Below are 27,063 nucleotides of genomic sequence, written 5' to 3'. Positions count from 1 at the left end.
GAGGTCAAAGAAAATAAGGAACTTGATTTCTGAATACCAAAGAGCTGCTGTGTGAAGTGCTCCCCATCAGCTCGCTCTCCCACATCAAATTATTAAGTTGTTTCTGGCTCCAGAATGTGGTCATATCGATCCACATCTGTGGTCACCAGAGCAGAAGAAAAACCCTGATAATCCACATATTACATTTTCCTCAGAACTCTCTGATTTTCAACTGCTGATTTGAAAAAAAACAAACAAACAAAAAAAAAAACTGCAGTTTTGATGGGGGAAGAAGAAAGACTTTTCTAGGCCAACATGTCTGCGGTTCTTGCACTAGTTCATTTAGTGTAAGTGCACAATATTACACGTCCTTACGGTACGTGTGATTTTACGGCGTGTGTATGGTGCTAACATGCTGACAAGCTCATACAATATTAACATTTTGTCCTCTTGCATTCTCCAAGAGGGCAGAGTCTGTCCTGACTGTTGTCACTTTTCTGTTTACACAGCCATTTCAAAATTGCATGTCAAAAAATTAAAAAATCATGAAAAAGTTCAATATTTTTTGCAGTTATTTCAGAAAGTGAAAGTTTTCTATTGTCTATACTAATTACATACAAACTAAAATATTTAAAGCATGTTGTATTTTGATAATTACATCCTACAGCTCCAAGCTCCATCAGGTTCCTGGGAGTGCAGCTCTCTGACAGCCTCTCCTGGACTGCCAACACCACAGTGGTGGTGAAGAAAGCCCAGCAGCGACTCCACTTCCTGAGGGTGCTCAGGAGAAACAATCTGGAGGAGAAGCTGCTGGTGTTGTTCTACAGAGCCACCATCGAGAGCATCCTGACGTACTGCATCACAGTGTGGTACGGGGGGTGCACAGCAGCAGACAGGAGAGCGCTGCAGAGGGTGATCAAAACAGCCCAGGGGATCACTGGTTGATCTCTCCAGCCTGGAACACATTGCCAACTCTCGCTACCTCAGCAGAGCTGCCGGCATCAGCAAAGACACATCCCACCCCAGCAACCACCTGTTTGACCTACTACCCTCCGGCCGACGGTATAGGTCAATCAAAACTAGGACAAACAGACTCAGGGACAGCTTTCTCCCCAGAGCGATCACTGCACTGAACAATAACAAATCACTCTCATCTGCACTTTCAAGTTTATTGTGCAATATCTGTAAACCATGTGCAATATGATTCCACAGTTGTATATATTTTACGTTTGACATTAGTCCATATTTTATTTTATTTTACCTTATGTTTATATTAGTTGTACATATACTCTGAATAATTTACTGTTAAATTTCACTATCTTTTATTTGGCTAAAAATTACTCGCACCACGGAAAGCACCTTTTTGGAGTTGCACTCAAATGTTGTTGTAATGCAAATTACAATGACAATAAAGGCAATTCTGATTCTGAAGTCTGAGTAAGTCACTATTTCTGCAGTATAAAAACCATGAGTCTCTGAGTTTGGTTCAGAACACATAACTATAATCATGGGGAGGACTGCTGACTGGACAGTTTCTGAGAAGACACTCACTGACGCCCTCCACAAGGAGGGTAAGCCACAGGAAGTCACTGCTGAAAGGGCCAGTGTTCTGACGAGATGTCATTCCTGTTGAGAGGCCAGCCCTCCTCACAACTGCGCATGTGCACACGTGCGCAATTCTTGCAACCCAGACTTTCACACCTCCCCATGTCGGGTTGATGTGCCTCTCTTTACCACGTTGAACTCCCCGACCGAGCGACCGAGGAATGAAAGTACAAACAACAGCAATAAGTGTCTTCTCAATTTTAAAAAGTTAAAATTTGCATGTGCACGCTGTATTTACAGCTTAATATTGTTGGAACGCTCAACTCAATAGAACATTGACAGGGGGAGTTGAGCTCTCTCACTGAAGGAAACGCACATAAGTTTTGTCTTTAAATGAAAATACACAGCAATAAGTTTACACAGTCAGTGATGATTTGTTGCTCTGCTGGTGTTTGTCCACTGTGTTTTGTCAAGTCCAAAGTCATTGCAGCCATCGACCAGGAGATTTTACAGCACTTCATGTTTCCATCTGTAGACAAGTTTTATGGAGTTGCTGATATCCTTTTAAAGCAGAACGTGACATCTGCCCACTGTATCAAAACGTAGACTACTAGGAACTGGTTTGTTGGCCGTAGTATTAGCGTACTTCCCTGATCAGCCAACTCACATGATCCAAACCCCAGAGAGAGTCTGTGAGGTAGATGAAGAGGAAGATGAGAAACACCAGACCCAACAATACAAATGAGTTGGCTGCTTTCAAAGCAACCTGGGCTTCCACAACACCTCAGCAGTGCCACAGGCTGATTGCTTTCCTGCCACGTGGCACTGACACAGGAATTCATTAAAAAGATCGTCCAACCAAGTAGATAAATGAACATACTTTTCAGAGGATATTGCTGTGTTATAAATCAATTTTTGGATTGATTTCTTGAAATATTCTAATATTTTGAGATTTATTTATTGGAGCTGTGGTTATAATTATTAAAATAAAAATTAAAAAAGAATGCTTGAAGCATTTTAATTTGAATGCAGTCAGTTCCAATGTTTGCACAGATCCATGTTCAGCACTGAAGGCCCCTTCTTAATCCGCATAATAACATAGTTTGGTAAAAATGTTACGCAGACAAAGGGTGTGGTCTGCTTGTCAAAGACTACCGTAGCAACAGCATCTTCATGGCAAACTGGAAATTCTGTGAGCAGAATCTACATCACTACTTTCGTATGGTAGCTTAATTTAATCCATTTCGGTGTTGTTGCTCAGCCAGTTTTTTTGTTGTTCTTCGTGTTTAATGGCGGTTGGCAACCTCTCGCTCTCAGCTGACAGCACCATTATTGACATCTGCATCGCAACGCACACGGACAGGGCGTAGAGTAACACATTAAATGTGCAACAGTGTTAATATTTTGACACCGTTTATGTGATATTTTATGGTCTGAAATCTCACACGATTAGAATCTAGAATATATAAAATTTTCACTTTCTGAAATAACGGACAAAAATAATTTTTAATTTATGTACTCAATATTGATGTAGTATAAAAACGTTGCAACTCATGTTTCTAAGTAAGTCATTCTCATATGACCTATTACATAAAACAAAGAACTGAAACATTCAGCATGGAACAGAAACCTCATCACAGGAAAACACAGGTTTTCTTCATGTCATCATTACATCACTACAAGGTGGGTCACCAGAACTTTTATTTCAATAAATCAGTCTTACACTGCACACAAAAAACAACAAAAAACAAACAAACAAACAAACAAAAAAACGCATTTATCGAGCTGTAATGAGAGTGTGTGATTGGTTGAGAGTGGCTACAGTGTCTGAGGTCATCTTTATAACTTGTATGTCTTCACACTCATGAAACACATTTAAAACTGAAATATATTCCAGGATGTAATGTAATAAAAAACCCTAAATGGCACTTTTTAAATCTTTACACAGAATTTAATGAAGCCCAATAAGTGATTGCTATTTAAAAATAGACACAGGAACTCTACAGGTCCCAGAACTCCAATGAGTTTATACACATCTAGAATAATTTTGTCAATCTCTGACATTATGTATGTTTATTCATGTTTAAATAAACATTTTAAACAGAGTGAAAGCAAACAACATAAAATGATGCCTTTTAATATAAAGCTATTTCAACCAAAAATATCAAGCCCAGTGTAATCGTATATAAAAGTTTTTTTAATTCAGTAAGTGTTTTTAGCTTGAACTGTTAAGTATCTCTGTGCTTCTCTACATTCTAGCTAATCTATGAAACAAACGTAAAGATCAGAAGTTTGACCTATGAGCACTGACATCAGAAAACGTAACACCAGGGACATCAAAAGTGGAACAGCATCGCAATATTAGCGCCATTCATGCAGTTCTGCGTCTTTCATCACCACCTGCTCTTAAAGGCACGCCTCAGAATTGATCACCTGTCATTTCATCTGGGCTGCCGATTATTTTATACAACCCCAATTCCAATGAAGTTGGGACGTTGTGTAAAATGTAAATAAAAACAGAATATAATGATTTGTAAATCCTCTTCAACCTATGTTCAATTGGATACACCGCAAAGACAAGATATTTAATATTCAAACTGATAAACTTTATTGTTTTTGTGCAAATATTTGCTCATTTTGAAATGGATGCCTGCAACACATTTCAAAAAAGCTGGGACAGTGGTATGTTTACAACTGTGTTATATCACCTTTCCTTCTAACAACTCTCAATAAGCGTTTGGAAACTGAGGACACTAACTGTCAGTGTCATGACTGGGTATAAAAGGAGCATCCCCAAAAGGCTCAGCCATTTACAAGTAAAGATGGGGCGAGGATCACCACTTTGTGAACAACTGCATGACAAAACAGCCGAACAGTTTAAGAACAATGTTTCTCAATGTTCAGTTGCAAGGAATTTAGGGATTCTATCATCTACAGTCCATAATATAATCAGAAGATTCAGAGAATCCGGAGGTCTTTCTACACGTAAACGGCAAGGCCGAAAACCAACACTGAATGCCCATGACCTTCGATCCTTCAGGCGGCACTGCATTAAAAACCGACATCATTGTGTAAAGGATCTTAATGTGTGGACTCAGGAACACTTCAGAAAACCATTGTCAGTAAACACAGTTCGTCAATACATCTACAAGTGCAAGTTAAAACTCTACCATGCAAAGTGAAAGCCATACATCAACAACATCCAGAAACACTGCCGCCTTCTCTGGGCCCGAGCACATTTGAAATGGACAGACGCAAAGTGGAAAAGTGTGCTGTGGTCTGATGAGTCCACATTTCAAATTGTTTTTGGAAATCATGGATGTCGTGTCCTCTGGACAAAAGAGGAAAAAAACATCCAGATTGTTACCAGTGCAAATTTCAAAAGTCAGCATCTGTGATGGTATGGGGGTGTGATAGTGCCCATGGCATGGGCAACTTACACATCTGTGATGGCACCATCAATGCTGAAAGGTACATCCAGGTTTTGGAGCAACACATGCTGCCATCCAAACAACATCTTTTTCAAGGACATCCCTGCTTATTTCAACAAGACAGTGCCAAGCCACATTCTGCACGTGTTACAACAAAGTGGCTTCGTAGTAAAAGAGTGCGGGTACTAGACTGGCCTGTCTGCAGTCCAGACCTGTCACCCATTGAAAATGTGTGGCGCATTATGAAGTGCAAAATACAACAACGGAGACCCCGGACTGTTGAACAACTGAAGTCGTACATCAAGCAAGAATGGGAAAGAATTCCACCTACAAAGCTTCAACAATGAGTGTCCTCAGCTCCCAAAAGCTTATTGAGTGTTGTTAGAAGGAAAGGTGATGTAACACAGTGGTAAACATACCACTGTCCCAGCTTTTTTGAAATGCATTGCAGGCATCCATTTCAAAATGAGCAAATATTTGCACAAAAACAATAAAGTTTATCAGTTTGAACATTAAATATCTTGTCTTTGTGGTGTATTCACTTGAATATAGGTTGAAGAGGATTTGCAAATCATTGTATTCTGTTTTTATTTACATTTTACACAACATCCCAACTTCATTGGAATTGGGGTTGTATATTCATCTATATTTTGAAATAATTGTATTTTACAAATCAACCCAAGTTTTTTCTTGAGCTGTGATATGTTCGAGCTCATTGACATTTTAAGTATGTCACTATTTTAAGTGCAATTTCTTCTGTTCATGATTGAGGCCCTGATTCCCAACCTGGGTTCAGAGGCCCTCTTGGGGGAGTGCCGAAGATCATCTGGGGGTCCCAAGGTTTTCTCTGCGCTGATGTTATTTACATTCATTCATTCATTTTGAGTACCCACTCATTCCAATTAATGGTCACGGGGGCTGGAGCCTATCCCAGCAGTCATAGGGCAAGACGCCAGTATGTTGCATGGACACATACAGATAAAAACATTCACACTTGCACTTACAGTCAATTTAAAGTTTCCAATTCAGCCAACCTGTATGTCTTTGGAAGTGGAAGGAAGCCGGTGTCACCAACCAAACGGTCCCCCTAAAAATTGGTCTGCCCTGCCTTCACTGCGCATGCGTCATTTCAGAGCTCAGCAGCATCATTTCTGAGGGTCACCAGCGATTCACCGATTATCATCTCATTTCTGCTTAAAACTGCCTCCAGTCATCATCTATCTCAGCAACAGATATCTGAAGCTTTTGTACAACAATCATTTCCACATAAATTCAGCATTATTTCATAATAAAAGACAGGGGACCAATCACAGCGCCACAGCAGCAAGACGCGCTTGCACCTACGTCATTTTGGAGCGTCAGTAATAACTCAATGATTATTGCCTCGTTTCTGCTTAAAACTGACTAGAATGATTTAAGAGGTTTTACCTTGTCATCTGATGGTTAATAATCACATTATTCCCTTTGATCACTTTGGGTGTAGAGAGTCAGACTCAGACATGCTGCTGTGGTCTCAAATGACACATGCACAGTGACAGCAGGGTTCACCAATTTTTAGGGGGACCGTTCGGCCTGCTACACTGGAACACATGGAGAGAACCCACAGGAACACGAGGTGAACATTTCTTTCTTACTCTGACTCAACAGTGCTAAACATGAAGCCACTGTGCTGCCCCCTTACAGGCATAACTTCTTAAAAACATTGTTTGCTTCAGATTAACCAAAGAAAAAGGTGAAAGTGCATGTGTGTGTGTGTGTGTGTGTGTGCGCGCGCGTGCGTGGGGCTCTAAGAAAAAATGTTGGGAACCACTGGTTTAGGGTTTGTTTGTTTTTTCCATCCATAGGTTCAATGTTATTTTGAGTTCTACAAAGGTTTTGCATCTTGTTCCACATTGCTTCCTTTGGTTTAAACCAGAAATCTGGATTCCCTTGTGCTGGGTTTTTCATAAAATTTGTCTTGATTTGCATCTGACTAGAAACAGCTGGTAAGCAGGTCTGATTGTTATCCAGCTAAGTCTCCTTTTTTAACTTAATTCTGGTGATGAAGCATGTCCAATGCTTATCTTGTTTTTCCTCACAATTACAGTCACAGTCACAAATCAGGATCAAAAGAAATTAGAATGCAACATGGTCTTATCTCCACCATCAGCACCCCACCTACACAGAGGAACTTTGATAAGAAGTGAATGTTGGGGGAGGAGAGGAAAGGGATAAAGGAACAGGGGCAGGGTCTCACTAACATCATGCCTCAGATGCCAGAATGCTGTTCAAGTGGAGCACAGGGCTGAGGAGAAGACATGCCCACGTCCAAAGCCCAGGATTGGTTTTCCATTAGTCCTCGTCATATTTGTTGTCTGTCAATTCCACAATTGCACAACTAAGTGCCATTATCCAATCATACATATATAATATCACACAACAATACAAATCATAATCTTACGCCAGTTTTTTTTTCCTTACATACAAACAAACAACACACAGAGTAGTCCATAGGCTTGTTAGAACAATTAGGTATCTGCCTGGGAAGTCACCTTGAAACGTGCAGTTTGATCAAACAGTTGTCTGTTTTATAAAAATTATGACAGATATTCCTCATCTTCGTCATCATCATCATCCTCATCATCCATCCCAGCCTGGTCACTGAGGACAAAGGAATCTTCATCATCTTCAGAGAAGAGCGAATCTCCACTGGCAAGATCTCCAGAAGACTCCAAAATCACACCTGCCCAACCAGGACCAGAGGGATCACTCAGAAGTCACAAAGTACATAACGTACATATTAGTATGTGAATTTGTTGCATTACTAAATGTAAATGTGGCAAACTCATGCACCAAGCATCTCCCTGCTGGTCATTTGTACCATGGCATTCAACTGGTTTAGTGATGGCATGAACTCTTAGGCCTTCAGATCTCTTAGACCCAAAATACATGGATCTTTGCTCAACTGCAATGATATCAAGAATGGCAGCTCTTCCCAGGTGTCTCTTGATCTCAACGGTCAAGGACTCAGAGACATGAACATAACTGCCAAGACAAGTGACTGTTTCTACAAACTTGATACTTTCACTACATACAGATGCACTTCTGATCATCTTCATCCAGGGCAATTACAAACCCAGACACTCCGACTCCATCAGCCTCACTCAAGCACAGAATATATGAGTAAAACTATCTCACAATGTCAGTCATTAGCAAAAACCACCCTATGTGTGGAGAGGGAGGATGTTTTGTGTGTGTGTGTGTGTGTGTGTGTTTTCTACCACAGTCTGCAGGTCCACGGGTACGTGAGCCAGCCACCTCGTTGCCATAGCGATCCACACACCAGCACTGTCCACTGCTGCTGTGACACTGGTGGGACCTGTAGTAGCCCTCATCATCACAGGACGGCAGATACTGACCTGCACAAATCCCCAGACAAGGATTAATCAATCAATCAATCAATTTTTTTTATATAGCGCCAAATCACAACAAACAGTTGCCCCAAGGCGCTTTATATTGTAAGGCAAGGCCATACAATAATTACGTAAAAACCCCAACGGTCAAAACGACCCCCTGTGAGCAAGCACTTGGCGACAGTGGGAAGGAAAAACTCCCTTTTAACAGGAAGAAACCTCCAGCAGAACCAGGCTCAGGGAGGGGCAGTCTTCTGCTGGGACTGGTTGGGGCTGAGGGAGAGAACCAGGAAAAAGACATGCTGTGGAGGGGAGCAGAGATCAATCACTAATGATTAAATGCAGAGTGGTGCATACAGAGCAAAAAGAGAACACTCAGTGCATCATGGGAACCCCCCAGCAGTCTAAGTCTATAGCAGCACAACTAAGGGATGGTTCAGGGTCACCTGATCCAGCCCTAACTATAAGCTTTAGCAAAAAGGAAAGTTTTAAGCCTAATCTTAAAAGTAGAGAGGGTGTCTGTCTCCCTGATCTGAATTGGGAACTGGTTCCACAGGAGAGGAGCCTGAAAGCTGAAGGCACTGCCTCCCATTCTACAAACCCTAGGAACTACAAGTAAGCCTGCAGTCTGAGAGCGAAGCGCTCTATTGGGGTGATATGGTACTATGAGGTCCCTAAGATAAGATGGGACCTGATTATTCAAAACCTTATAAGTAAGAAGAAGAATTTTAAATTCTATTCTAGAATTAACAGGAAGTCAATGAAGAGAGGCCAATATGGGTGAGATATGCTCTCTCCTTCTAGTCCCCGCCAGTACTCTAGCTGCAGCATTTTGAATTAACTGAAGGCTTTTCAGGGAACTTTTAGGACAACCTGATAATGAATTACAATAGTCCAGCCTAGAGGAAATAAATGCATGAATTAGTTTTTCAGCGTCACTCTGAGACAAGACCTTTCTAATTTTAGAGATATTGCGCAAATGCAAAAAAGCAGTCCTACATATTTGTTTAATATGCGCATTGAATGACATATCCTGATCAAAAATGATTCCAAGATTACTCACAGTATTACTAGAGGTCAGGGTAATGCCATCCAGAGTAAGGATCTGGTTAGAGACCATGTTTCTAAGATTTGTGGGGCCAAGTACAATAACTTCAGTTTTATCTGAGTTTAAAAGCAAGAAATTAGAGGTCATCCATGTCTTTATGTCTGTAAGACAATCCTGCAGTTTAGCTAATTGGTGTGTGTCCTCTGGCTTCATGGATAGATAAAGCTGGGTATCATCTGCATAACAATGAAAATTTAAGCAATGCCGTCTAATAATACTGCCTAAGGGAAGCATGTATAAAGTGAATAAAATTGGTCCTAGCACAGAACCTTGTGGAACTCCATAATTAACCTTAGTCTGTGAAGAAGATTCCCCATTTACATGAACAAATTGTAATCTATTAGATAAATATGATTCAAACCACCGCAGCGCAGTGCCTTTAATACCTATGGCATGCTCTAATCTCTGTAATAAAATTTTATGGTCAACAGTATCAAGAGCAGCACTGAGGTCTAACAGAACAAGCACAGAGATGAGTCCACTGTCTGAGGCCATAAGAGGATCATTTGTAACCTTCACTAATGCTGTTTCTGTACTATGATGAATTCTAAAACCTGACTGAAACTCTTCAAATAGACCATTCCTCTGCAGATGATCAGTTAGCTGCTTTACAACTACCCTTTCAAGAATTTTTGAGAGAAAAGGAAGGTTGGAGATTGGCCTATAAATTAGCTAAGATAGCTGGGTCAAGTGATGGCTTTTTAAGTAATGGTTTAATTACTGCCACCTTAAAAGCCTGTGGTACATAGCCAACTAATAAAGATATATTGATCATATTTAAGATCGAAGCATTAAATAATGGTAGGGCTTCCTTGAGCAGCCTGGTAGGAATGGGGTCTAATAGACATGTTGATGGTTTGGAGGAAGTAACTAACGAAAATAACTCAGACAGAACAATCGGAGAGGAAGAGTCTAACCAAATACCGGCATCACTGAAAGCAGCCAAAGATAACGATACGTCTTTGGGATGGTTATGAGTAATTTTTTCTCTAATAGTTAAAATTTTATTAGCAAAGAAAATCATGAAGTCATTACTAGTTAAAGTTAAAGGAATACTCGGCTCAATAGAGCTCTGACTCTTTGTCAGCCTGGCTACGGTGCTGAAAAGAAACCTGGGGTTGTTCTTATTTTCTTCAATTAGTGATGAGTAGTAAGATGTCCTAGCTTTACGGAGGGCTTTTTATAGAGCAACAGACTCTTTTTCCAGGCTAAGTGAAGATCTTCTAAATTAGTGAGACGCCATTTCCTCTCCAACTTACGAGTTATCTGCTTTAAGCTGCGAGTTTGTGAGTTATACCACGGAGTCAGGCACATCTGATTTAAAGCTCTCTTTTTCAGAGGAGCTACAGCATCCAAAGTTGTCTTCAATGAGGATGTAAAACTATTGACGAGATACTCTATCTCACTTACAGAGTTTAGGTAGCTACTCTGCACTGTGTTGGTATATGGCATTAGAGAACATAAAGAAGGAATCATATCCTTAAACCTAGTTACAGCGCTTTCTGAAAGACTTCTAGTGTAATGAAACTTATTCCCCACTGCTGGGTAGTCCATCAGAGTAAATGTAAATGTTATTAAGAAATTATCAGACAGAAGGGAGTTTTCAGGGAATACTGTTAAGTCTTCAATTTCCATACCATAAGTCAGAACAAGATCTAAGATATGATTAAAGTGGTGGGTGGACTCATTTACATTTTGAGCAAAGCCAATTGAGTCTAATAATAGATTAAATGCAGTGTTGAGGCTGTCATTCTCAGCATCTGTGTGGATGTTAAAATCGCCCACTATAATTATCTTATCTGAGCTAAGCACTAAGTCAGACAAAAGGTCTGAAAATTCACAGAGAAACTCACAGTAACGACCAGGTGGACGATAGATAATAACAAATAAAACTGTTTTTTGGGACTTCCAATTTCGATCGACAAGACTAAGAGTCAAGCTTTCAAATGAAAGCCTGGGTTTTGATTAATTAATAAGCTGGAATGGAAGATTGCTGCTAATCCTCCGCCTCGGCCCGTGCTACGAGCATTCTGGCAGTTAGTGTGACTCGGGGGTGTTGACTCATTTAAACTAACATATTCATCCTGCTGTAACCAGGTTTCTGTAAGGCAGAATAAATCAATATGTTGATCAATTATTATATCATTTACTAACAGGGACTTAGAAGAGAGAGACCTAATGTTTAATAGACCACATTTAACTGTTTTAGTCTGTGGTGCAGTTGAAGGTGCTATATTATTTTTTCTTTTTGAATTTTTATGCTTAAATAGATTTTTGCTGGTTATTGGTGGTCTGGGAGCAGGCACCGTCTCTACAGGGATGGGGTAATGAGGGGATGGCAGGGGGAGAGAAGCTGCAGAGACGTGTGTAAGACTACAACTCTGCTTCCTGGTCCCAACCCTGGATAGTCACGGTTTGGAGGATTTAAGAAAATTGGCCAGATTTCTAGAAATGAGAGCTGCTCCATCCAAAGTGGGATGGATGCCGTCTCTCCTAACAAGACCAGGTTTTCCCCAGAAGCTTTGCCAATTATCTATGAAGCCCACCTCATTTTTTGGACACCACTCAGACAGCCAGCAATTCAAGGAGAACATGCGGCTAAACATGTTACTCCCGGTCCGAATGGGGAGGGGCCCAGAGAAAACTACAGAGTCCGACATTGTTTTTGCTAAGTTACACACCGATTCAATGTTAATTTTAGTGACCTCCGATTGGCGTAACGGGGTGTCATTACTGCCGACGTGAATTACAATCTTACCAAATTTACGCTTAGCCTTAGCCAGCAGTTTCAAATTTCCTTCAATGTCGCCTGCTCTGGCCCCCGGAAGACAATTGACTATGGTTGCTGGTGTCGCTAACTTCACATTTCTCAAAACAGAGTCGCCAATAACCAGAGTTTGATCCTCGGCGGGTGTGTCGTCGAGTGGGGAAAAACGGTTAGAAATGTGAACGGGTTGGCGGTGTACACGGGGCTTCTGTTTAGGGCTACGCTTCCTCCTCACAGTCACCCAGTCGGCCTGCTTTCCCGGCGCTCGGGATCTGCCAGAGGGAAACTAATGGCAGCTAAGGTACCTTGGTCCGCACCGACTACAGGGGCCTGGCTAGCTGTAGAATTTTCCACGGTGCGGGGCCGAGTCTCCAATTCGCCCAGCCTGGCCTCCAAAGCTACGAATAAGCTACACTTATTACAAGTACCATTACTGCTAAAGGAGGCCGAGGAATAACTAAACATTTCACACCCAGAGCATAAAAGTGCGGGAGAGACAGGAGAAGCCACCATGCTAAACCGGCTAAGAGCTAGTAGCTGCGCTAAGCTAGCGGATTCCTAAAAACACACAAAGTGAATAATGTGTAAATAATTTAGAGGTGATAATGATAGAGGTGATACATGCTGATTGTATATTGTACACTGTATTTGTGGTTTGTGTCTTACCAAGCAGCTTCTTCCCCGTCTGCTTTTTGCTGATGCTGGACAGCTCTGCTTTACACGGAGAATCTGAAAGGACACAAGACACTCTCAAAGCAAAACTACAGGAGTCTGCTGTTCTGTTTGAACAGTGCTCAGTACTTTTTGTTTTCTCATGATGAGTGACATTACAGTTGGGTCCATCAGTATTTGGGCCGTGACAGTGTTTGTCATGTTGCGTCGGCACATCACGATAATAGATATAAAGTCAAGCAAACAAAATGTAGTGTGTAGTGGGTTTATCAAAATATGTCTCTTAGATTGCAAAGCTGGAGGTTTGCTTCATTCCTGTGAAACTGTGGAAAATACAAGCATTTCCAAGTGTCAAGAACTGGAGTGAGAAATAACATCAATAAATTCAAAGAGAGCCACACAGTACACAATGAGCCTGGTAGAGGTAGTAAGCGAAATGTTTCAAAGACTCAGGAAAGAAAACTAGTGAGAGATGTGTCTAAAGACAATCACTAGAGCCCTGGACAGGAATGGACTGTGAGGTTGCAGCCCCCCCCCCAAAAAAACCAACTCCACTTCTGTAGAAGAAACACCTTCAAGCTGGACTGAAGTATGCTAAGGACAACCTGCACATTATGCATACTGGAAGTGTGTCCCTTGGTCAGATTATATTAAACTACAAATCTTTGGACAAAGAGAAATTGCTTATGTTTGTAGAAAGAAAGGAAAGGTGTATAACCCAAAGAATTTCTGTGTAGCCTCTCAGTTGTCCAGGTGGTTTCCTGGACAACTGAGCCATCTGTGTCCAGGAAACAGGAAGCTGACTTCTGTCTACTTCTTAGTAGACAGACGTCAGACTACCAGAGCAAGAATTTTAGCTGAGGAAGCTTCTGCGAGTTGAAGCGAAACATCCTCGCGTCAAGCAACCCAGTCCAGTTGAAGATTCAAGCTTCTCTACTATAACCCAAAGAACATTATTCCCACCGTGAAACATGTTGGTGGGAGAACTATGCTGTGGGGACACTTCTGTCCGTCTGGAACTGGGAATCTATTCAAGGTGGAAGGAATCGCAAAGAAAGACCGCTGCGTGCAGATTTTGAATGAAAACCTCAAGCAGTCAGCTGAAAAACTGGGTCTGGGTCACCGCTTTGTCTTGAATGACCCAAAACATACGTCGCTCCTGGTAAAGAGCTACCCCCAGAAGACCAAAGTGAACGTTACTAACTGGCCTGCACAAAGCCATGACTTGGATCCCATTGAAAATCTGTGGGGTGAACTGAAGACCAAGGTCCATGACAGAAGACCATCAAATATGGAGGAGCTTGAGAGATTCACCAAACAGGCTGGGATTCCTCAGAAGACATGTCTGAGACTTGTTGAAAACTTCAATAAATGACTACAGGCTGTTCCAGTTACTCCAAGTAAGGGACTGGGGGGCTGGAGCTTATTCCAGCAATCATAGGGTGTGAGGTGGGGTACACCCTGGACAGGACACCAGTCTGTCACTGGGCCACATATAAATAAAGGAACACATTCACACCCACATGTACACCTACGAACAATTTAAAGATTCCAGTCCCCGAACCTAGACATCTCAGAGCAACTGTTCGCCTTGCAAAGGAAGATATCGAAGACCAGGGAATCCTCCCACATCCAAAGACATCCAAAGAGTTCACACTCTTTGGATGTCTTTGGATGTGGGAGGAAGCCAGAGCACCCAGAGAAAACCAACACAAACACGAGGAGACCATGCAAACTCCACACACAAAGGCCACAGAAGGGAGTTGATTCCATGACCTTCTTGCTGTGAGACAACAGTGCTGACCACTAATTCACTATGATGCACACAATACTAATAATCTTGGAACAATAACAATCTTTTTAATGTACATGTTTTTTCTCATGCTTGTTCCATTTGATAATAAGAAAATCATGTGTAATTGCACCTCTATTTTTATTAAAAATAAACTTGCCCTTCACAGTGTACTTAAAGGTTACATGCATGAATGAACATATTCTATGTTGTTGCATGAAGCAAAGATGCTACCTGTGTATCTCTGGAAGCAGGCGCACCACTCTGTGCTGGTTATGACTTTGTTGGTGTGTGTATCACATGATTTGAAGAAGGCATCAGAGCACGGCTCGTTCCGGTCCAGGTACAGGCTCCTGATCTCTGAGTGATCCAATTGGAGGTCAAAGTTCGTATCCAAGCGGGAGAACATCCAGCCTAGAGGATCCTTACATATGGGTGATGTCCCAGCATCAAGCTCTGAGCAGATAGGGGGGACAAGAGAAAAGCTGTATGATGGTGACGCTGGAAATGTGTTGTTTTTGTTTTTTATGCTGGAACCATGTGACTCACTGTTCTCTGGTTTCTGGATCCTGACTTTCTTATGATTGCTGTTGTCGTGCAGCACTCGGAACCAGTCTCTCAGACGACTCACCGCTTCCTTCAGGGCCAAATCACTGCAAACTGATACACAGAAACATAATAAAGATTAACTGAATGTTTTCAAACTCGAAGCACTCGGAGAGCGCAACCTCCACCAAGGCCATAGGGTCACTGACGTCACATGGAATACCCTTTGGCAAAGAGACTTATTCCATGTCGTTTCACGCATCTACCATCATGTTTCAGTTTTATTGCTCTTAACAGCAATAAATCTCCCTGCATCCCACAATCAAGTTTTATGTCTCTTTTTTTCCAGAACAACCTGTACTTTCAAAATATATATGCTATAGTTGTGTTTTATAAGTGTAATAAAGGTTTACAATCACAAATAAAGGAAAAAGTAAAGCGGACACACACATTTATTCAAAATACACAGCAAACTATAATAAAGTAGTAACACATCACTCCTAAAAACAATCTTTGGTGTGTCACGTGAGGTGAATCGATTGGATTTTGGAAAACCATGTGACGGTGTTCCAACTGCACACTCGCATTGCGCACGTTATCACACAGCTTCTATGAGGAGTACAAAGATGGTGGACGGTGGCTCGAAAGTCCGCGGAGTTAACTTTTCAGCAAAAAAAGAGTAAGTTTCTATCTCATATCATTAAAATGTTATTTATAATTTAGTAAAGCTTGGTCTCAGCCGGAGTATATGACAGCATCAGCCCCAGAGGGTTAAACCCTTAGATCTTCAGCAGATGTATTTATAAAGAGAAACTGCATGAACTACACAAGTTTTTTTTTCTAAAAACAAGTTTATTCAATGAGGAGAAACAAACAGTAAATTATTGTTGCGACGTAACTTAATTTTTGTTCAGCCTTTGTGACCCGTCTTGATGAAGTTAGATGCAAAAATGTTGAAATTGGCCATATCCTGCAATGATAAAGAATCCTTAAAAAAATGACTGGATCTGGATCGTGCTCCGGATCATTACCAAAACTGAATCACTTCTAAGTTAGGCCAAGATACACCCCTGGTAAAAATTGCATTGAAATATGTTGAGGATTTTTTGAGTAATCCTGCTAACAAACCAACCAACAAACAAGCCGACGTGACCGAAAACATAACCTCCTTGGCGGAGGTAATTAAATACAATATGACTCGATTTCAAAATCCCTCATTTTTTAAGGTCATTATTCACTCACCCACTGGTCCCCCGTGTTCCTCAACACCCTCTCACAAACGTTTAAATGCTGCCATGTGCCAAACATTCCTCTGGATCTCAGTTCCAAAATATATTAATCTCCAAAATGTAATGACATTTACAGAAACATTATCTATCTGCTCACCAAATTTCTATTAAATCTGTATGGCATCAGATCAGTGACAAAACCCCACTTGAGTGAAAAATGCATTCACATGTAGATATTAACTGCGCACGTGCAAATTATCACCAGCACCCCCCCCGCCCACTCAAACTTGATTTCTGAAGGAGACAATGGCATCTCCTTAAAAAAAAAAAAAAAAAGTAAATAAAAATTAAGTAATCCTTTATTTATGAATCAAATCCAAACAAAACAGGTCCTGTACAAAATCCTGAAATGCTGCATACATGAGAATACAAATACAAGAACATAAGGGGCTTATTGAATATTATTTACAAATACATATGCTATTTGTGTTTTAGTTCATTATAAATTGTAAGTCACATTAGTCTTGCTGAGTAGCAGCACTGATGACAGTTCTGGCATCTTAGGGCCCCATCCCACTGGCGTTTAGGAAGATTTGCATATAAACTGCGCACAAAATTGGTTCATATTCACCAAACATCCGCAATATCCGTAAAACATGCTTGTATGAGTCGGCTGACATCCGCACACGTCCGCAAGTATCTGCAGAGACACGTATTTCTGTTGCCAGGATTTTTGAGCTGCACAATATTCTGGTTGCGGATGACAACCGCCTTACATACGCAATGCATATGTATCCATACATATGCATACTCAATCTGTGCGCTGTATATCCGTCGTTATCCACTGATATCCGCAGCTGACGGGGTATTGTGGCTTGGCAGCGGACTGGGACAGTGTGTAAAATGGATATGTAGCATACCTATCACGTCCACATCACAAACTAAAATAAGTTGTGGCGAATGCATACAGATTAGCCACAAATAAAGCCTTTGTATTACATCTGCTTTGCATTTGATTTACAGACAATTTGCGAATGCATAACAAACAGAAATCGACATACCTGCCAGTCACTGCCAGTCCGGCTGTCGAGACGTACAGATGTAGTTATGGATCCCCAAAGACGTAGTGTGATAGTTGCTGCCATCCAACAACATACCAATCAACGTGTCCAAGTCCAGCAATTGCTCCAGAGGCTGTGGTGTTGGTGTGAACAGAGATACCGACAGGCCTGAGTGTGCTTCTGTTATGACCGCAATGCAGATGCCGCGCACACGCAATACAACCGCTGTTGCCGCACACATGCACGATGCATTCTCAATACATGCGTCATACATCCATGGTTGTTCGTCATATACGAGGTATCTTATAAAACTAACCGGCAGTTTTATAAAAAAAAACTATATGGATTTTTCCTGGTTCTCTCCCTCAGCCCCAACCAGTCCCAGTAGAAGACTGCCCCTCCCTGAGCCTGGTTCTGCTGGAGGTTTCTTCCTGTTAAAAGGGAGTTTTTCCTTCCCACTGTAGCCAAGTGCTTGCTCACAGGGGGTCGTTTTGACCGTTGGGGTTTTACATAATTATTGTATGGCCTTGCCTTACAATATAAAGCGCCTTGGGGCAACTGTTTGTTGTGATTTGGCGCTATATAAAAAAAAAATTGATTGATTGATTGATTTGAATGACATGCGATTACACCAATCATGCTTGAACCCTCGTGCGCATGCGTGAGTTTTTTCATGCGTCGGTGATGTCATTTCCCTGTGGGCAGGCTTTGAGTGAGCACTGGTCCCGCCCTCTCGGCTGAATACCTTTGTTTGAGACGCTGCTCGAGATGGCACGCGTTGCTTTATCAAACTTTTTTCAGGACCTGTGAGGAATATCCGAGTGGACACTATTCGAGAAATTCAGCTGGTTTTCGGTGAAAAGTTTAACGGCTGATGAGAGATTATGGGGTGTTTCTGTCGCTTTAAGGACTTCCCACGGAGCGGGACGTCGCGCAGCGCTTCCAGGCGCTGTCGTCTGGCTGTTTCGAGCTGAAATCATCCTAATTTAAGGCTCTGTTGACCCAGGACGTCGTGAGAGAACAGATAAGATTCAGAAGAGGCCGGCATGAGGAGTTTATGCAGACATTCCACTGTTAAAGGTCATTTTGTAATTAAAGAACGTGTGCGCAAATTCGCCGAGTCGTTTCCGTGACGACGTCGCAAATCTGTGTGTGCCGCGACAGGAAAAACACCTCCGTGTTGAAAACCATTTGTAAAATTCAGGCGGCTTTTGATGGCTTTCAACAAGTGAGTAACTGAGAAATTGTTTAACAGCTTGGGCATGTTCCAACTTGCCCATTAAGTTTTCCAACGGAGGTGTTTTTCCTGTCGCGACCCCCCGCGGTCAGGTGCGGCCCGACATACGACTCTGCCCGCACGTTCTTTCATTACAAAATGACCTTTAACAGTGGAATGTCTGAATAAACTCCTCATGCCGACTTCTTCTGAAAGTTCTCTGTTCTCTGATGACTTACTGGGTCAACAGAGCCTGAAATGTGGAAGTTTTCAACTTGAAACAGCGAGACGCCGCCGCCTCAGAGCGCAGATCGCCGTCAGGCACCGTGGGCCGTCCTTAAAGCGACACTACCAGACCAAAATCTCTCATCAGCCGTTAAAATTTTCAATGAAAACCAGCTGAATTTATCGAATGGTGTCCACTCAGTTGTGCCTTACAGTTTTGAAAAAATTTTGATCAAACAAAGCAGCAGTCTCTGAGCCATTCCTAAACAATGAAAAAACGACTAGAGGGTGGGCCACTCCTCACTCAAAGACTGCCCACAGGCGAATGACGTAACCGACAGGCATGAAAAAACTCTCGCATGCCCACGAGGGTTCAAGCATGTCTGATGTAATCACACGTGATTCAAATCCATATGATTTTTGAAAAAAATAATAAGGTCGGATACTTTTCTAATAGACGTCATATTCGCTATACATTATTAATATATCCGCAATTCATATTGAGACATTTGTCATTTTTGCCCAATTTTGTTGCGGGCGACAACTCACGCCCATAATTTGTAATTCATGCGCAATTAATCCTCTCCTCAGTGGGACCGGGCCCTTAGATTAGATTAGATTAGATTAGATTAGATTAGATTAGATTAAATTAGATAGAAATGTATTTATCCCTTGGGAAGACTCCGTCAGGGAAATTGAGGTTTCAGCAGAATTGTATAGCAGCTCACAGGGTAAGAAGCACACAGAGTATCAAAAGTGAAGTAAAAACAAAACAAAAAACAGTCTGCAAATATAAATATAAATACTAGATATACTGATCAACAGTGGTTTACTGGCTACTACTGTTTCTCTCATTCCCGTCCTCTGTCTTCCTGTTACTCCTCCTCCTGAGTAAGGAGTTGTACAGTTTGATGGTCTGAGGGACAAAGGAGTTTTTCAGTCTGTTGGTCCTGCACTTGGGAAGGAGCAGTCTGTGGCTGAAGAGGCTCTTCTGGTTACTCACGACGGTGTGCAGCGGGTGACTGGCATCGTCCATAATGTCCAGCAGTTTGTCCAGTGTTCTCTTCTCTGCCACCGTCACCAGAAACTCCAGCTTCATGCCAACCACGGAGCAGCCCGCCTGATCAGTTTGTTGCACAAAAACCCGACTGATGTGTTCAGGTGTGAAAATCATTGCACAAAAATGAAGCTATACCATTAAAATAAGTGACTAGGGGTGCAACAATTCAATCAACTTTAAAGTAAAAGCTCCCCCCGATCAATCTAAATGTACTATTAACTGTTTGATGTTTGATTTCCTTTTTCCAGTAGGACCTTGCTACAGTGACAAAACTACTAGTCAGTGGTTTGCTGACAATTGGTATTACTAAAATGGTAAATGGTAAATGGACTGCATTTATATAGCGCTTTTCCATCTGCGTCAGACGCTCAAAGTGCTTTACCCTCACATTCACCCTGATGTCAGGGTGCTGCCATACAAGGCGCTCACTACACACCGGGAGCAATAGGGGATTAAAGACCTTGGCAAAGGGTTTGAACCAAGGAACATCTGGTCTCAAGCCCAACGCCTTAATAACTAGACCATCACCTCCCCTTACTGTACTTGATTGGCCAGCCAAGTCACTTGACTTGATCTTCGTAGAGATTCTATGGGGTATTGTCAATAGGAAGATGAGTCACCAGATCCAGCAACACAGACCAGCTGAAGGCTGCTATCAAAGCAACCTGGGCTTCCATAACATTTCAGCAGTGCCACAGGCTGATCACCTCCATGCCACACTGCACTGATGCAGGAATTCATTCAAAAGGAGCATAAGTGAACATTCTTTTTAGAGGTTAGACATTTCTGTACTATTATTCATCCATTTTCTATACCCGCTTTTTCCAATTATGGGGTCGTGGGGGAGTTTAGCCTATATCAGTGGTCTTAGGATGAGATGTGATATCCTGTTAAAAGAAAGTTCCAGTTCCAGTTCCTAAAAAGTACGGGCCCAGCGAGCTGAATGACTTCCATCCAGTGGCACTCACTTCACACCTGAGGAAGACATTGGAGTGGCTCTTCCTCTACTTCCTCAAAACCCAGGTGCAACACGCCCAGGACTGTCTGCAGTTTGCAAGTTGGGCATGTTGGTGTGGAAGATGCCATCCTCTACCTGCTATACCGAGTCCACTCACACCTGGATAAGGGAAACAGCACAGTGAGGATTCTTTCCCTGGACTTCTCAAGCACCTTTAACACCATCCAACCTTTTGTGCTCCAGGACAAACTGAACAGGATGCAAATGGACCCCTGCATGGTCAATTGGATCGCCAGCTACTCACTGACAGGCCGCAGTATGTCAGGCTGAGGGACACCACATCTGACACTGTTCAGCAGCACCGGAGCACCCAAGGGTACGGTGTTGTGTCACATCCAGAAATTTGCAGATGACACAGCCATTGTTGGATGCATCAGGGATGAGAGAGAGGAGGAGTACAGGAGCCTAGTGAAGGACTTTGCTGGCTGGTGGCACACAAACCAACTACAGCTCAACACCTCAAAGACAAAGGAGCTATTCATTGACTTTGGGAAGTCCAGACCAAGGCTGCGACCAGTTCTGATCGAGGGAGTTAAGATGGCAGTTGTGGATTCCTACAAGGACCTCAGGCTGTGGCTGTACAGCAAACTGGACTGGACAACCCACACCAACCACATATACAGGGAGGGACAGAACAGGCTCCAGATCTGGATCACCTCAAAAATTTAATGGCGTCTTCTGTCTGGATCCAGATTCTGGATCAAGATTTCTATGGGGCCATTATTGTAGCAGAAGTATTAACAAATGTGTATTTTGATCCACAAATGTGTAACCAGATCCACAAATATGTAACCATGTCCACAAATGTGTAACCAGATCCACAAATGTGTAAAAAATACCTGTGCATGTGTAACTGTGTGTATCCGTGTGTTGCTGCTGCACATCAGTGCAGTTTTGGGAGGAAAAAACGTTTTGCTCGATTGCAGTTTGTTTGTATTACAACATTTGGAAAGAGGTGTCATTTGATTTAAATGGTGTTTCACTTTGAATTTATTAATTCCGACTGGACTCTATTGTTCTAATTTGACTCGGGCAGAGAGCTGCGCAGCGTTTGGAGCTGTGTGAACAGAATGGAGGATGATTCTTGTTTCTTTCTTGCAACAAGACAGGAGTCCCAGTTAGTGACTTTAATCTGCACAAAAATGACTCACTATTGACATATTCAGGGATGAAAGTGGTGAAAAACAAAAAAAGCTGAAACCCAGAATTACCCCCGACACCACCTGCACGAAAATGTTTGAATTCTAGAAGCTCTGAAATGTAATCTGGCACTATTCCAGACAATAAACTGCAGTGAGTGCAGCATCCATTTTGGTGAGGAAAAAAAAACAACTTTCCTTATTCAAATTCATTCCAGTAGTATTCTGCTCTTACTAGGATGCAGCAGTTTTTTTAGCTTGGCAGATAGTTCTGGAGGAAATCACTAAAGAAATTAACAAATTGAAAATATGGTTTGACTGAAACAAATTGTCATTAAACTTAAATAAAACAGGGATGAAGTGGAGGTGTAAAAGTCACTAGGTGTTCACAGGAAACATTTATTTCTATATGTATTTATTTATTTTCATTGTTAGTTGGTTTTATATTTTCTGTTGTGTTTTGTTTCATCGGGTTCTTTTTGTGTCTCTCTAAAATTGTATTGTAGCATTATTAGCAGAGGTGTCAAGTAACGAAGTACAAATACTTCGTTACTGTACTTAAGTACACTTTTTAGGTATCTATACTTTACTCCATTACTTATTTTTCTGCCTACTTCTGACTTCTACTCATTACATTTTCACACAAGTATCTGTACTTTCTATTTCTTACATTTTTAAAACAAACAGCCTCGTTACTCTTGGCTTCAGCGCGGGTGGATGTGCGCTGAGGTGTCAGCGCACATCCACCGGCGCGGCTCCACCTGAAGCCCGAGGCGCCAGCGCAGTTCCACCAGCGCAGCTTCACCGAGGCCTGAGGCGTCAGTGCAGTTCCACCGGCGCGGCTCCACCTGAAGCCCGAGGCGCCAGCGCAGTTCCACCAGCACGGCTTCACCGAGGCCCGAGGCGCCAGCGCACATCCACAGCGCGGCTCCACCTGAAGCCGGAGGCGTCAGTGCAGTACCACCGGCGCGGCTCCACCTGAAGCCCGAGGCGTCAGTGCAGTTCCACTGGCGCGGCTTCACCAAGGCCCGAGGTGTCAGCGCACATCCACCGGCACGGCTCACCTGAAGCCCGAGGCGCCAGCGCAGTACCACCGGCGCGGCTCCACCTGAAGCCCAAGGTGCCAGCGCAGTTCCACCGGCGCAGCTTTACCGAGGTGCCAGCGTGGATTTATCTGACCATGGGTCCGAAGAAGGCACTGACGGCGGAGGAGGGAGATGATATCAAGAAGTCCCTGGACTTTTTGTCTGAGGAAATCTCTGTTGTTAAAATGCAGCAGAAATCCATTATGGAGCTGGTGGAAGAAGTGAAGGCTCTCCGGATCCAGAATGCCGAGAAAGACCGGCGTCTGGTGCACCTGGAGAACCGTGTTGCGGAGTTGGAACAGTACACAAGGATGAACGACATTATTATTACATGAATTCATATTAAACCTCGATCCTACACACGGGCGGTGTCAGAAGACAGCGGAGGGGAGGCCAGCGAGCAGGAGGCCAGCTCAGTGGAACAACAGGTGGCTGACTTCCTGCAATCTAAAGGTATTCAAATGGACTGTAATAACATTGAAGCGTGCCACCCCCTGCCCAGGAGAGAGGATGGAGACAAGCGAGCAGTTATAATGAGGTTTGTCAACAGAAAACATAAAATGGCATTGTTAAAACAGGGACGGAAACTCAAAGGAACAAACGTATTCATCAATGAACATCTGACCAAAAGAAACGCAGACATCACCAGGAAATCTTGTCTCTTAAAAAAGCAGGGAAAAATTCAACAGACATGGACATCCGACTGCAAAACATTCATCAAACTGAACGGAACACCAGAATAAGCGAAGGTTATGGTAATCAGGAACATCGACGAACTGGACAAATACGATCAATAAGGTATGAGGACACAAACACATCACAACACCATGACACAGACCAGAGGAACCTATTCATCTACTACATCATCTACATCTGGAGACAAGAAGGATGTAACTCACAGGATTGCTGATCATGGAAAACTAGAACTGAGCTGACTAGCATACTTCTGTGAGTATTATTTACCTTTTCCATGTTAAACCGACCTGTTATGGTCTTCTGAAACAGTTGATAGATGTATTTTATAACTTAAAAACGGGAGCGACGCTAACGCGTTAGCATGTCTATGGCATTTTCAATGTTAAAAGTTAGCATGAAGCAGTTCCAGCTGTCTTCACGTTCGGGTGCATGTGTTTTCAAATTGTAATATTTCTTAAATTTATTTTTGTTTATATATTAATAATCTAATGATTATTATATACAATTTCAGAGAAAGAGACAAAAAGAACCTGAATAGAAACACAACAGAAAATAAAACATAAAAGCAACTAACAATGAACATACATACATACATACAGAGATAAATAAATGTTTCCTGTGAACACCTAGTGACTCTCACACCTCCATTTCATCCCTGTTTTATTTAAGTTTAATGACTATATATATATATATATATATATATATATATATATATATATATATATATATATATATATATATATATATTTCAATGTGTTAATTTCTTCAGTGATTTCCTCCAGAACTATCTGCCAAACTAGAAAACTGCTGCATCCTAGTAAGAGCAGAATACTACTGGAATGAATTTGAATAAGGAAAGTTGTTTTTTTTTTCTCTCTCTCTCACTAAATGGATGCTGCACTCAATGAAGTTTATTGTCTGGAATAGTCCCAGATTGCATTTCACAGCTTCTAGAATTGAAACATTTTTGTGCAGGTGGTGTTGGGGGGTAATTTTGGGTTTTGGGTCTTGGGCCACATGTAGAATGAATCAGTTTTTAAATTAAGCTTTCAATTCATATAGTGGCATCTACTTTTTTTTTTTTTTTTAAAGGTTACTTTATACTTTTATACTTTAAGTAAGTAAGTAAGTAAGTAAAAGTAAGTAAACTTTATTTATATAGCACTTTTCACAGACCAGGGTCACAAAGTGCTTCACATGATAAAATCAATAAATACAAAATAACACATACAAACATTTAAAAGAAAATCAAGCTAAAATGCAAGTTGCTTTTTAAAAACATCGACAGAGTCTATCGAGCACAGGGAGCAGGGAAGCTCATTCGAAAGGCGCGGCACCACGGCTTTAGAAGATCTGTCCCCTCGAGTTTTAAAACAGGTACGGGGAACCATCAGCAGGTTCAGGTTGGAGGACTTCAGGCCCCTGGTGGACACATATGGTTGGATCAGTTCCTTGATGTATTCCGGAGTCTGCACATGCAGAGCTCTAAATGTAAGCACCAGGATTTTATAATTTGTCCTAAACGAGACAGGGAGCCAATGCAGGGACTTGAGTATTGGGCTAATATGGGCTCTCCTGTGGGTGCAGGTCAGAAGCCGTGCAGTGGAGTTTTGCACAACCTGCAAATGAGCCAGTTCTTTCTTATTAAGACACATGAACAGGCTGTTACAGTAATTCAGTTGCGAAGATATAAAAGCATATACAATCATCTCTAACTCTTCAAAAGACACCATTTTTCGAAGTTTAGAGATATTCCGGATCTGGATCTGTTTCGTATGATGTTCCAGAGACATCCCTTTATCCAAGATAATGCCAAGATTGCGCAGGCTGCCCTTAACTGAACTATTCAGTTCACCAAGGTGCAGCCTGATAGCAGGCACGGCACTCTCCGGAGCAACAATCAATGTTTCAGTCTTATCAGAGTTCAGCTGCAAGCTGTTTTCACTGAGCCATTCCTTAACTTTGGTGAGACAATTGGTTAAAGAATTGAGTTTCTGGGTCTCAGTTGTTTTAAAGGAGCAGTACAGCTGCAGGTCATCAGCATAGAGATGATAGGATACGTCACAAAACTGCTGGATCAACTTGCTGAGAGGGATGATATACAAAAGAAATAAAATAGGTCCCAGAACCGAGCCCTGCGGCACACCCCACAAAAGGTCAGCAGACTCAGACATCACATTATCAACAGACACACTAAAAGTTCTACCAACCAGGTAAGAGCTAAACCACTCTAATACAGGACCCGACATCCCCACCAGATCCTGTAGTCTCCTGATCAGGATGCCATGGTCAACTGTGTCAAATGCAGATGACAAATCTAACAAAACCAAGACAATGCATTTGCCAGTGTCAGCGGCCATCATAATGTCACTCGACACTTTCAACAGAGCCATTTCAGTGGAGTGAAACTCATGGTACCCAGATTGAAAAGTGTCATAGATGTTGTTAGTCTGCAAAAAGAAAGTTAGTTGGGCACAGACCAATTTTTCCAGGACTTTAGCCAGGAAGGGGGTTTTTGATATGGCCTAAAGTGCTTCAGATCTGTAGGGTCCAGTCCAGCTTTCTTAAGCTGTGGCTCCACAACAGCATGCTTAAAAGAACTGGGGAACACACCAGTCGACAGGGACATATTAAACATTTTGGCAACACATGGCCCAATAGAATCAAATACATTCATGAAAAGTCTAAAAGGAAGAGTAGGTTTTGGAGCACATACTTTTTCACTTTTACTTGAGTAAAGAGGTCAAGTTGATACTTCAACTTTTACCAAACTACAGTATCTATACTTCTACTTAAGTAACAAATGTGTGTACTTTTGACACCACTGATTATTAGTTATTATGAGTTATTATTACTATTGTTGTTGTTGTTGCTATTATTATTAATATATGAATAAAAATAAATTGAAAAAAATACAATTTGACTCTTTTACAACAATGAACGCTGAGCCATTAATTATTATACAGAAAACAAATGCACACAAATGTGCTGAGATGCGAACAGCTTAATACTAACTTTAACATTGAAAACGCCATAGACATGCTAAGGCGTTAGTATCAGTCCTGTTTGTAAGTTATAAAATACATCTATCAACTGTTTCTG

At 41.9% G+C, this 27,063-nt stretch overlaps 1 protein-coding gene across 2 annotated transcripts in view; it reads right to left on the bottom strand.

The window, feature by feature from the left end:
• Positions 1-7,042: 7,042 nt before the first annotated feature.
• The window catches only part of spock3 (SPARC (osteonectin), cwcv and kazal like domains proteoglycan 3), an 89,922-nt gene continuing 69,901 nt past the window's right edge, over positions 7,043-27,063 (bottom strand). For both annotated transcript variants that reach the window (XM_034188340.1, XM_034188341.1), the window contains 5 exons: positions 15,236-15,346; positions 14,921-15,142; positions 12,889-12,951; positions 8,216-8,353; positions 7,043-7,677 (listed from right to left, as the gene is read on the bottom strand). In XM_034188340.1, coding sequence (XP_034044231.1) covers positions 7,532-7,677; positions 8,216-8,353; positions 12,889-12,951; positions 14,921-15,142; positions 15,236-15,346 — 680 coding nt within the window. In that variant the 3' untranslated portion in view covers positions 7,043-7,531. The remainder of the gene's footprint in view (positions 7,678-8,215; positions 8,354-12,888; positions 12,952-14,920; positions 15,143-15,235; positions 15,347-27,063) is intronic.

This window comes from Thalassophryne amazonica, chromosome 15 (genome assembly GCF_902500255.1).
Source record: "Thalassophryne amazonica chromosome 15, fThaAma1.1, whole genome shotgun sequence".
Taxonomy (NCBI): Eukaryota; Metazoa; Chordata; class Actinopteri; order Batrachoidiformes; family Batrachoididae; genus Thalassophryne; species Thalassophryne amazonica.
The sequence above is the reverse complement of the archived record's forward strand: the minus strand, read 5'-3'. Positions and strand labels throughout refer to the sequence as shown.